This window comes from Arachis ipaensis, chromosome B08, assembly GCF_000816755.2.
Source record: "Arachis ipaensis cultivar K30076 chromosome B08, Araip1.1, whole genome shotgun sequence".
NCBI lineage: Eukaryota > Viridiplantae > Streptophyta > Magnoliopsida > Fabales > Fabaceae > Arachis > Arachis ipaensis.
In genome coordinates this window covers 39,169,255-39,181,536 of record NC_029792.2, presented here as the reverse complement: position 1 = coordinate 39,181,536, position 12,282 = coordinate 39,169,255, and the positions used below count along the sequence as shown (strand labels likewise).

General features: G+C 40.4%; 1 protein-coding gene across 2 annotated transcripts in view; it reads left to right on the top strand.

Annotated features, from left to right (window-relative positions):
* The window catches only part of LOC107613063 (protein FAR1-RELATED SEQUENCE 5), a 6,482-nt gene extending 2,548 nt beyond the window's left edge, over nucleotides 1-3,934 (top strand). For both annotated transcript variants that reach the window (XM_016314908.2, XM_016314909.2), the window contains exons 2-4: nucleotides 421-2,922; nucleotides 3,078-3,434; nucleotides 3,534-3,934. In XM_016314908.2, coding sequence (XP_016170394.1) covers nucleotides 487-2,922; nucleotides 3,078-3,422 — 2,781 coding nt within the window. In that variant the 5' untranslated portion in view covers nucleotides 421-486 and the 3' untranslated portion in view covers nucleotides 3,423-3,434; nucleotides 3,534-3,934. The remainder of the gene's footprint in view (nucleotides 1-420; nucleotides 2,923-3,077; nucleotides 3,435-3,533) is intronic.

Below are 12,282 nucleotides of genomic sequence, written 5' to 3'. Positions count from 1 at the left end.
CTCTCTCACAGACCGTGAGGGGTGCTTTCAATTGTGTAGTTCAAACTTCCAACATTGATTTTTACAGAAGTTAATTGTTCTTATTTAGAGATATCTGACCCGTTATTCTTTTAAAGAAAAGAGTAATTTGATTATAATAAGTGTTGTGCAGATCATTTTGATCCCATTGTAATATCTCCACTAAGATACATTGTCATTCTTGAATATGGAGTAGAGTTGCAATAGAGTTGGAAATAGGTGACAAATCTACCAAATCTGTTAAAGTCATTGTTTCATTGATATTTAAATTTACAAATTGCTTCAGGGTTTTTGAGTTAGATAGCCACAAATCCGGGCTGTATATTTTGTTTAAAGTCATTATTTGCTTTTATTTCTCATGTCTCTCTCATAATTTTTTTTTCCTTGTGTGTTCTGTTTCAGGTGGTTAAACTCATCTTTTCTTGTTTGGTTGTTGTAATCTATTTGTAAAGGAACTGGTAGGAGAGGATGGAAAGTGATGGTATGGAGCATCTTGTTGATGACAAAAGTGATGGTATGGAGCATCTTGTTGATGATGACAAAGGTGATGGTGTGGAGCATGTTGTTCATGATAAAAGTGATACTATGGAGCATGCGGATGATGATGATAGTGATGATTCTAGTAGTGACAGCGGTGATGATGATTTACAAGAGGATCAAGGTAAAGGGAATGATGTAAGTCACATGGAGGAGGCTACCATGTTTAAGAATAAAGCCGAACTGAGTAAAGAGGAAGTTTTGAAAATGGTGTTCGATACTCATGAAAAGGCCTATGATTTTTATGTGAGTTATGCTAAGTGTGTTGGATTTAGTGTCCGGAAAGGAGACGTGGCTCGTGATGATGATGGCAAATTGATAAGACGAAGATTTGTATGCAACAGGCAAGGCTTGAGAGACAAAAAGCATTACATGAGAATTGATAGAAAAAGGGATCAGAAACCAGAGACTAGGACGAATTGTCATGCAATGTTGAGTATTTACCTTGACAACCACACCTCAACTTGGAGAGTGAGAACCTTTGAAAAAGGCCACAACCATGAGCTAGCACCCGCTGGATTTGATTACATCGTGCCAAATACTCGTCGGTTAACAACTGCAAAAAAGGCACAAAGTGATGGTATCCGCATACATGGGTTCCTAACATTTCAAATCATGGGTTTTATGGTTGGTCAAGCTAGGGCTTTTGCTGGAGTTGAATTCTCAAAGGACTTGTACAGTTACATTGATAAACAAAGATGTCCTAAGATAGTTGATGGTGATGCACTTGCAGCTATTAGCTATTTGCAGGGTAAGGCTGATTCTGATCCGACGTTGTTTGCTAGGTACACCACTACAGATGATGATCAATTGGGAAACTTGTTTTGGGCTGATGGCTTAAGTCAAGTTGACTATGAGTACTTTGGGGATGTGGTTGGACTTGATACAAAATACAAAGAAAGCATGTACCACAGACGCTTAGTTATCTTTTCTGGTACTAATCATCATCGACAAACTTGTATTTTTGCATGTGCCTTACTAGGTGATGAGCGAGCTGACACATATAAATGGGCATTGGAGAATTTCTTAGATGCAATGGAAAAGAAGCACCCAAGTGCAGTGGTAACTGATGATAATGAGGCCATGAAAGAGGCAATTCAGGTGGTGTTCCCAAATGCTACCCATAGGCTATGTGCTTGGCATCTTCAAAAAGGTGCAGCATACAACATTAGGGATGCTGAATTTGTTGAGGCTTTCAAGAAATCTATTTATACCAACTTTGATCCTGATGAGTTTGAGGAGTATTGGCGTAACATGATACAAAAGTTTGAGGTATGTGACAGTATGTGGGTAGAGGAGACATATAAGAAGAAGGAAATGTGGGCCACGACTTACCTTCGTGATAAGTTCTGTTCTGGACTAAGAGCATCATCACGATGTGAGGGCTTAAACCCATTGATGAAGAAATATATCAAGGCAAGGCACAATATACTCGAATTGGTCCAACACTTTGAGCTTGCATTGAAGGAATTTAGGAACAATGAATTGGTAGCAGAGTTCAATTCCATGTACAATGAGCCTGTTTTGACAACTGCATTAGAATCAATTGAGCGCAAGGCTGCTAAAGTGTTTACGAGGGAAATTTTCAAAGAAGTGCAAAAAGAGTTAGAAGGGGCTGCTTTACTATTTGTTGTTGGATGTGAAAACCTTTCAACGACTGCCACGTTTAAATTGACTAAGTATGGCAAGCCTGGTTGGGAATACAAGGTGACATACGACAGAGAATCACAGAAATTTGAATGCCAGTGTTGCCTATGGAGTACCCATGGCATTCCCTGTAGTCACATATTTTGTGTTATGATTTATGAACATATTGCAGAATTACCCGAAAAGATGATTCTTAAAAGATGGACTCAAGCTGCAAAGTCTTTTAATGAGCTTCCGGATGAAGAAGATGAGGTGAATGATAAAAAGTTCTTGTTTCGTTATGGTGCATTATGTGCTGCAAGTAATTGGATGTCATTTCTGGCAGCAAGAAAATTGCATAATTTTCTTGAAACAAAAGATGAAATTTATAAAATCACGGCTAAGCTAGAGCATAAAGGCTGTATGGTGGATACCAGATCATTTTCTATTCCCAAGAATACCATGGATGACACGACCAAGGGTGCATCACTAACTTATAAGAATGGTAAGAAGCGGCGACGTTGCAAAGCTTGTAACAAGATGGGTCATTCAAAGTCTAGTTGTCCAAGGGTCAAGGACAGAAGGTCTCGAGGAGATGATCTCAGTTCGTCTTCAATGTCAGATAATCCTCGAAATGCGGGTCATGCCACAAATAGCGCAGTGGATCCTCCAAATACTGGTCCTGCAACACATAACACTCTGGATGATCCTCCAAATGCAGGTCCTGCAACAAATAACGAGGTGAAGTACTAACTACCTTGCTTTTCTGACCAAGAACTATCTTGGTTATAATTAGTTATTTATGGTTAATAGTAGTTGGATTTAGTCAAAAGCTCTGTTTATTGATCTTTATGTTTTTAGTTTTATATTGATTGTTGAGCTTTATTGTATATTAGGTAGGGCACCCTCCAACAGACTCATCAACCGCCATGACACAATCGCTAGCTGTGAATCATGCATCTGCAGCCTCTCGATTCGGGGTATGGGGACCCCAATTTCTTCTTCCTGGTCCTGGTCAACCATGCTTTGCTGCAAATATAGGTCACCAATACTATCTTGCAAATCAAGGTGCTAGATATTATCCCCTTGCTCCAGCCCAACAGCAATTTCTTAGACCTCAAGGTTTAGTGCAGCGGTTTGTTCCTCAAGGTGTATTACCCCAGCAATATGTCGGAGGTCCGAATCCTCAATTCCAAGGCTTAGCGCAGCAAAAACGTGGCAAAGGTCGTGCTCGTCGTTGATCATATCTTTAGGTATGGTTTTCAAAAGACCAAAAGTATCTGTGCTGGGGTTTATTATACTTATGTTTGGGTGATAATAATGAATGTTGATAACTTTGCAACATTTATCAGAAACATGGTTTGAAGTCTTGTTGAGAAATGTCACTAATCAAGGATGACAACATCACTCAGCATCAGTATTTCATTGGTTTGTGGTTTGAGTATAGTCTTCCTCCCATCCTCCCTGTGAATATATATGCAGCGTTTTGAACCTGATGATATGGGCATCAAGATGTAAATGCTGCATTCATCTATGATATAGCACGTACATATTTTCTAATCATCCCTAGTTTTTGTAGAGTCGGTTACTGACATTTGACACCTGATGGAAATGATTTGTAGGAAACTTAAAAATGGTTGCTTTTATGTTCTTGTGGAGGTTAACCTTGAACCAATTGAAAAGTGCAGAGGTATTGCGGTATTGTTCATATAAAGGACACTTTATTGGAGATACTATTTACTGTTTTTTCTTACACATTCATGTTAATTTTTAATGAATGGGGAACAGGGGATAGCAAATGGAGTTGTCGAGGGGGTTAATTTTCTCCCCAGTTATGAGAATCGAATTGGTAATTGACTCAAAGGATTGGGTTATTGGTTAGTGGTTCAATTATTAGATCATTGGTTATTTGGTTTAATAATTAGGGTATAAATATATAATTATATAAAATTTTATTCTATTTAATAAAGTTTAATTTGAGAAAAATTGAGTATAAAACTAGAATTAAAATTAATAATATATAAATTATTAATTGGAGGTTATATATATATATATGAAAACAAAAAGTAAATTGGCTTGGTAGTTGGTAGAGTTTGGGAACAAAAAGGTGGGGAACCAAGGTTAGAGCTTGTCCCTTGCATTTTGAAATTAATTCCAACATCCTCAACGTTGGAGCACCGGTGGACTTGCAGAACGTTACTTCCATGTTTCAGCTAGGTGTTGGTGAAGCCATGCGGATCTGCTGTCAAGTGGTTTATGATCGACTCGATTAGACTATCAGTCACTGATTTTTAGGTCAAATTGGCCTATTTGGTCTAGTTCTGAGAACATGGGCTCCCTCGACTTTTGTTTTCTCAAAAAATGTGGAGATTATTATTATTGTTATTGGGAATACTATATACCATTGGCATTGTAACAAGAATGGCCGACTCATTAATAAGGAAAGTTGGGCCATTCTTTAGACTTTAATAAATTTCTATTGTTCTTGCTTAGAAGTTATATCCGAGGTATATCTCAGTCGTTAACATGGAAGACGTCATATTGTGTTTTCCAATGATGATGAGTTATACATTGGACTGCATTGAATTATATCTCAGTGTTTGTTTACTCATCTCATAATCTTGTTGAAAAGTTCTTTTGGTGACCGGATTAGAGTCAAGAAAGCCTAGGGAGTGGATCTTCTCCAGTTTTTTCAATATTTGAGAGAATAAAGTGTGATTTTTCATCTTTAATTTTATAAATGGGACCAAAATATAAATACGAGAAAAAAAATAATAAAAAATAAGATTAAACACTAAATATCATATAATTTTTTTTTTTTCTGGGGAGGAACCATTCCCAAAAGCGTACACATTTCGAAGGAAGCAAGCTTCAACGAATATACTAGCATTTTCTGTCGGTATCCCTATCCGTTGAAGATAATAAATTAGGATATTCTTTGTGATGGGTTGAATTAAAATGGTAGAAACAACATTATTAAAATCGAATGTAGGGATGAATTGAATATGGTACTTGCTGAAAAGTTTAAGTAATTGGGGCTTAATAGGTCTATCCATCTATTTTTATTTTTATTATATAAAAATTAATACAAATTTATTATAGAATAAGTTTATGTCACACTAGTCTATAATTGTACAATGTCAGTAATTTTACATAAATGATAATTTTATAATTTTATAATTTAAAAAGATTATAAATTTCTATATAGTAATAATACTGTTCATATCCTGGTCCAAAATATAAGCCAGACTTAATGCAGTTCAAAGGCCCAATCCAGTAGGATAGTCTCATTCATGTATCCGACCTCTTCTAAGAGGTCAGAACATATTGAAACAGGCAGCTCACACTTATCCAAGTGAGTAATTGTCTCTCCAAATCTCTCACCTACTTCTAGAAGGGAGATCTTAACAACCCTAAAATAAAGGGATGACGGTTATCCACCATCAGAAGTGAAACTACTTCAACGGTGGTTATTGGCTCGTCTCCTATAAATATCCTGACATACTCATGTACATCTAAGTTCCAATACACTTAAACCTACTAAGACCCTTGCTGACTTAAGCATTGGAGTATTTTGCAGGTACCACCCCCACCTTCCCACATACAAGTTAGACGACGGTCACAGAACGTGAGCTAAGTCGTAATCTGCTCCATTGAGGATTTGGGCCTCACATACAAGCCCAAAATCAATCCAGTTTCAGGTAACCCTCGCAACATTGGCGCTGTTGCCAGGGACCTGGGAATCAACGTTCAATGGCGGACGACCAACGTGAAGACGGACACACTGCATCCGAGTCAGATCAAGAATATCAAGATATGGTCAATAACGACCAAGCACTAGTAGTACCTCCCCAAATGATGTAAGGACCGCATGGTGAGGGCCCCTCGAGTGTTCAAAACCAGAAGAGGATCCCCTCTGATGTTCACCAGCCGGAAAGGGAGGATTAGTCCCATTCTACTGACTTTATAGGGCTGCTACAAGGCCACCAAGGTTGACTCGAGCAACTAGAACAAGAGCTAGAGGGACAACACGAGGTGGAGAGGAGTTTGAGAAGAGAAATCAGGCGACGGAAGGAGTTGGATGGCAAACTCTCGAAGTTGGAATCCAATCTCCGAAATTAGAACTCTCGCGCGGATCGGGAGGATACCCTATTCGGGGGGGAGGGGAGGGGGGGAGAAAACCCATTCACTAAGGATGTCATGAGGGCTAGAGTTCCCAGAAAATTTAAAAGCCCTGACATGAACCTGTACGATGGGACAACCGACCCGAAGCATCACCTCAGCAATTTTAAAAGTCAGATGTACTTGGCCAACGCCTCGGATGCCTCTCGTTGCAAAGCCTTCCCGATGACCTTGACAAAAGCGGCTATGAAATGGTTTGATAGCTTGCCTCCTAGGTCGGTTACTAGTTTCGACGACCTCTCGTGTAAGTTTCTCACGCGATTCTCAATTCAAAAAGACAAGGTCAAGCATGCACCCAGTCTACTCGGAGTAAAACAGGAGGTTGGAGAACCCCTGAGAAACTACATGGAGAGATTCAACAAAGTGTGCTTGGAAATCTAAGACCTTCCTACTGAGGCAGTGATAATGGGACTTGTCAATGGCCTCCGACAAGGCCCCTTTTCCCAGTCTATATAAAAAAGGCATCCGACTTCCTTAAGTGATGTACAAGAACGAGCTAAAAAGTACATCAATATGGAAGAAAACGCCAGGTTATGGGAGCCGAGTTGGCGACCAGGGCACCCTCAACAGCTGAAAGAAAAAGAGAAGGAGCCCAAGAGAAAAGAAGAAGTCAGACCCGAGAAGCCCAGAAGATACTATACTTATACTCCGCTACGAGTTTCCTTAGTGGATGTCTATAGGGAAATCTGTCATACCGAGAAGCTTCCTCCTCCGCGTCCCATTAAAAATAAAAAAGGCGAAAGTCGTAACGAATATTGTGAATACTACAAACTGTATGGGCATTCCACAAATAATTGCTACGACCTAAAAAATGTGATAGAAAAGCGGCCAGGGAAGGTCGGTTGGATAGATATCTCATGAAAAGGTCGGACAATCATGGGAAAAAGGAAGAGAGATGAGGAAGACTGTGAACGGAAAGGTCTGCCCCCACAGACTCCAGAACAACACATTCATATGATATTAGGAGGATTTGATGGAGGGGGGCTGACCAAATCGTCTCGGAAGAGGCATTTGAAAGAAGTATACCAAGTCGGCAATAATGAACCCGACCTTCCCACAATCTCCTGCACAAGAGAAGATGGACAGGGGGATCATACCCGGGCACGACGACCCGGTGGTAATTACCATGATCCTTGCCAATGTTCACCTGCATAGAACATTGGTAGACCAAGGAAGCTCTGCCGACATACTGTTCAAATCGGTATTTGATAAGTTGGTATCAGAAGAAAAGGAACTAAAAGCCTATCCGGATACTCTCTTCGGATTGGGCAATGCTTCTATTATGCCATTGGGCTTCATCCCTCTATATACAACCTTTGGAAAGGGATTGAGATCCAAGACTTTAAACATCGACTTCATTGTCGTCGATGTGACGTCGGCTTATAACGCCTGATTGGAAGGACGACCTTAAATCGATTAGGAGCGGTCGTCTCCACTCCTCATCTTTGCATGAAGTTTCCAACGGAAGATGGAATTGCCACCATCAGAGGAGATCAAATTTTGGCAAGAAAATGTTACAATGAAAGCCTGAACCTCATAGAAAAGGGCAAAGAGGTCAATGCAATTGAACTCGGAGGAGTTCGAGGAAAGGACGAGCTACGACCCTAACCTTGAGGGAAAATAGAGGAGGTCCAGATTGGACGAGAAGCTGGAAAGAACACCAACATAGGAGTCGGCATAAAGGCAGATCTAAAGCAAGAGCTTGTAAAACTACTACAAAAAAATTCCGACCTCTTCGCCTGGAAAGCCTCCGACATGCCCGGAATAGATCCCGAGCTTATGACATATAAATTAGAAGTTCATCTAGGATCTCGACCTGTTCAACAAAGAAGATGGAAGCCTGGACTAGAACGAGCTCAAGTGGTCAAAGAGCAAGTACAAGCCTTGCTAGAAGCCGGGTTCATCAGGGAAGTCAAGTACCCGCATGGCTGACAAATGTGGTGTTGGTCAAAAAGCAGAATGAGAACTGGAGAATGTGTGTCAATTATACCGACCTCAACAAAGCATGTCCAAAAGACCCATATCCTCTACCCAACATTGATACCTTAGTAGACTCTAACTCGAGGTACAACTCGAGGTACCAGTATCTATCATTCATGGATGCTTACTCGGGATATAATCAAATCCCGATCTACAAATCGGATCAGGAGAAGAAGTCTTTCATCACACCCAAAGCGAACTACTGCTATGTGGTCATGCCATTTGGATTAAAAAATGCAGGGGCCACATATCAAATGTTGATGAATAAGGTGTTCGCACCTCACCTTGGAAACCTAATGGAGGTATACGTAGATGACATGCTAGTAAAGACCAAGGATGAAGCCAGTCTGCTGACCGACCTCTCACAAGTTTTTGATACCATAAGGAAGCATGGGATGAGGCTAAATCCTACCAAGTGCACCTTTGCAGTAGAAGCTGAAAAATTCCTAGGATTTATGCTTACACAAAGAGGAATTTAAGATAACCCCGAAAAGTGCAGAACAATAATAGAAATGAAGAGCCGGACCTGTCTAAAGGAAGTCAAACAATTGAATGGCCGACTTGCAGCCTTATCCAGATTTTTGGCAGGATTAGCTCTAAGATCCTTGCCACTCTTTTCACTACTTAGAAAAGAATGCCAGTTTAAATGGACTTCTGATTGTGAAGAGACTTTTCAAGAGTTCAAGAAATTTTTGAGCCAGCCTCCCATCCTCACTAGGCCAAAAATAGGAGAAGAACTTGTATTATATTTAGCTGTCTCCGAGAAGGCCGTAGCGTCAGCAAAGTGTTGCAAGGCCCCGAGTTAAAGTATCAGAAAATTGAAAAGTTTGCGTATGCTTTAATTGTAGCATCCAGAAGGCTCCGACCTTATTTCCAGGCTCATATCATAAGAGTCTGATGAGCGGATAATTTATACGCTTTTTGGCATTGTTTTTAGGTAGTTTTTTATATGTTTTAGTCACTTTTTATTATATTCTTATTAGTTTTTAAATAAAAATCACATTTTTGGACTTTACTATGAGTTTGTGTGTTTTTCTGTAATTTCAGGTAATTTCTGGCTGAAATTGAGGGACCTGAGCAAAAATCTGATTCAGAGGCTGAAAAAGGACTGCAGATGCTGTTGGATTCTGACCTCCCTGCACTCAAAGTGGATTTTCTGGAGCTACAGGAGTCCAAATGGCGCGCTCTCAATTACGTTGGAAAATAGACATCCAGGGCCTTCCAGCAATATATAATAGTCCATACTTTGCTCGAAGATAAATGACGCAAACTGGCATTCAACGCCAGCTTCCTACCCTATTCTAGAGTTAAACGCCAGAAACAGGTTGCAAAGCAGAGTTAAACGCCAGAAATAGGTTACAACCTGGCGTTTGACTCCAAAAATAGCCTAGGCACGTGTAAAGCTCAAGTCTCAGCCCCAGCACACACCAAGTGGGCCCCGAAAGTGGATTTCTGCACTATCTATCATAGTTTACTCATTTTCTGTAAACCTAGGTCACTAGTTTAGTATTTAAACAACTTTTAGAGATTTATTTTGAACCTCATGACATTTTCACGTTTTACATTGTATCTCTACGGCATGAGTCTCTAAACTCCATGATTGGGGGTGAGGAGCTCTGCTGTGTCTCGATGAATTAATGCAATTACTTCTGTTTTCTATTCAAACACGCGTGTCTCTGTTCTAAGATATTCACTCGCACTTAACCATGATGAATGTGATGATCCGTGACACTCATCACCATTCTCAACCCATGAACGCGTGACTGACAACCACTTCTGTTCTACCTTAGATTGAGTGTGTATCTCTTTGATTCCTGGTTCAAGAGTCTGATTGCCTCTCCTGACAACAGAGTATTTAACTCCATGAATCCAGAGTCTTCATGGTAAAGGCTAGAATCAATTGGTGGCCATGCCTGAGATCCGGAACGTCTAAACCTTGTCTGTGGTATTCTGAGTAGGATCTGGGAAGGGATGATTGTGACGAGCTTCAAACTCACAAGTATTGGGCGTAGTGACAGACGCAAAAGGATCAATGGATCTTACTCCAATACAAGTGAGAACCGACTGATGATTAGCCATGTACATGGATCTTTTTCACTGAGAGGACAGGAGGTAGCCATTGACGACGGTGAAACCCAACATACAGCTTGCCATGGAAGGAGCCTTGCGTGCGTGAAGAAGACAGTCGGAAAGTGGAGATTCAGAAGACAGAGCATCTCCAAAACCTCAATCTATTCTCCATTACTGCACAACAAGTAACCTTTATTTCATGTTTTTTAGTTTTCATAAACAAAAGTAATTTTTATCATTAATCTCTTGACTAAGATTTACAAAATAACCATAGATTGCTTCAAGCCAACAATCTCCGTGGGATCGACCCTTACTCACGTAAGGTATTACTTGGACGACCTAGTGCACTTGCTGGTTAGTGGTACGAGTTGTGAAAAGTGTGATTTACAATTCGTGCACCAGAGTCCGAACAAACCAGCCCATGAAACAGATATTTCAGAAAACGGATATTACGGGAAGAATGGTTCAATAGGCTATAGAGCTATCCGAGTTTGATTTGAAATATGAAACTCGAACAGCAATCAAAACCCAATGTCTCACTGACTTTGTCGCAGAATATACTGGTGACCAGATTGAAACCTCCATGACCTGGGAGATATATGTAGACGGGTCCTCTAACAAGGTCGGAAGTGGAGCTGGCATAATATTAGTCAGTGAAGAAGGTACTCAAATAGAGGTGTCTTTGAAATTTGAGTTCTCCGCTACCAATAACCAGGCCAAATGTGAAGTCCTGATTGCAGGACTAAAACTTGCTAAAGGAGTCAGTGCGATCAAGGTAATTGTCTTTAGTGACTCACAAGTAGTGACTTCTCATATTAATGGAGAGTACCAGGCAAAGGATCTTAGTATGAAAAGGTACTTGGAAAAAATGCTAGAGCATCTTAGGCAATTCCGGGAAACCGAAGTCAAGTACATAACTCTAAAACTCAATAGCAGAGCCGATGCTCTCTCCAAGTTAGCAAGTACTAAGCCCGGGGGAAACAACAGGAGCCTTATACAAGAAACTCTCTAGGATCCCTTTGTCATAAAAAAGGGCAACAAGTCAGATGTTCTACCCCTTTCAGGACTAAATCTCAGATGGATGACTCCCATAGTCGAATACCTGAAATTCGACATCCTTCCCGAGGAACAAAAGGAAGCCCACAAACTTAGGAAGGAAGTGCAGAACTACACTTTGGTGCGAAATGTCCTTTATAAAAGAGGGATATCTACACCATTGCTAAAATACGTGCCGACCTCTAAGACAGAGGAGGTCCTGAATGAAGTACACAATGGCATTTGTAGGAATCACCTTGGAGCAAGATCTTTAGCCAGGAAGGTGATACGAGCTGGGTTCTTCTGGCCAACTTTGCAAAAGGATGCTACCGACTTCATTAAAAAGTGCCAACCTTGTCAGGTGCATGCCAATTTCCTCATCGTTCCCCCCGAAGAGCTTATCAGCGTGACCTCTCACTGGCCCTTTGCGAAATGGGGATTAGACCTACTTGGACCTTTTTCCTAAGCTCCAGGATAGGTCAAATATCTTATTATAGGAGTAGATTACTTCACCAAATGGATAAAGGTAGAACCACTGGCCACTATCACAGAATAGAGAAGTCAGAAATTCCTTTATTGGAATATAATTACTCGGTTCGGAGTCCCCCACTCTATCACCACAGATAATGGCACTCAGTTCACAGATTCCACATTAAGAAATCTGGTGTCCAGCATGAAGATCAAACATCAATTCACATCAGTAGAGCATCCTTAAGCCAATGGACAAGGGTGAGTGATGAGCGGATAATTTATACGCTTTTTGGCATTGTTTTTAGTATGTTTTTAGTAGGATCTAGTTACTTTTAGGGATGTTTTCATTATTTTTTATGTTAA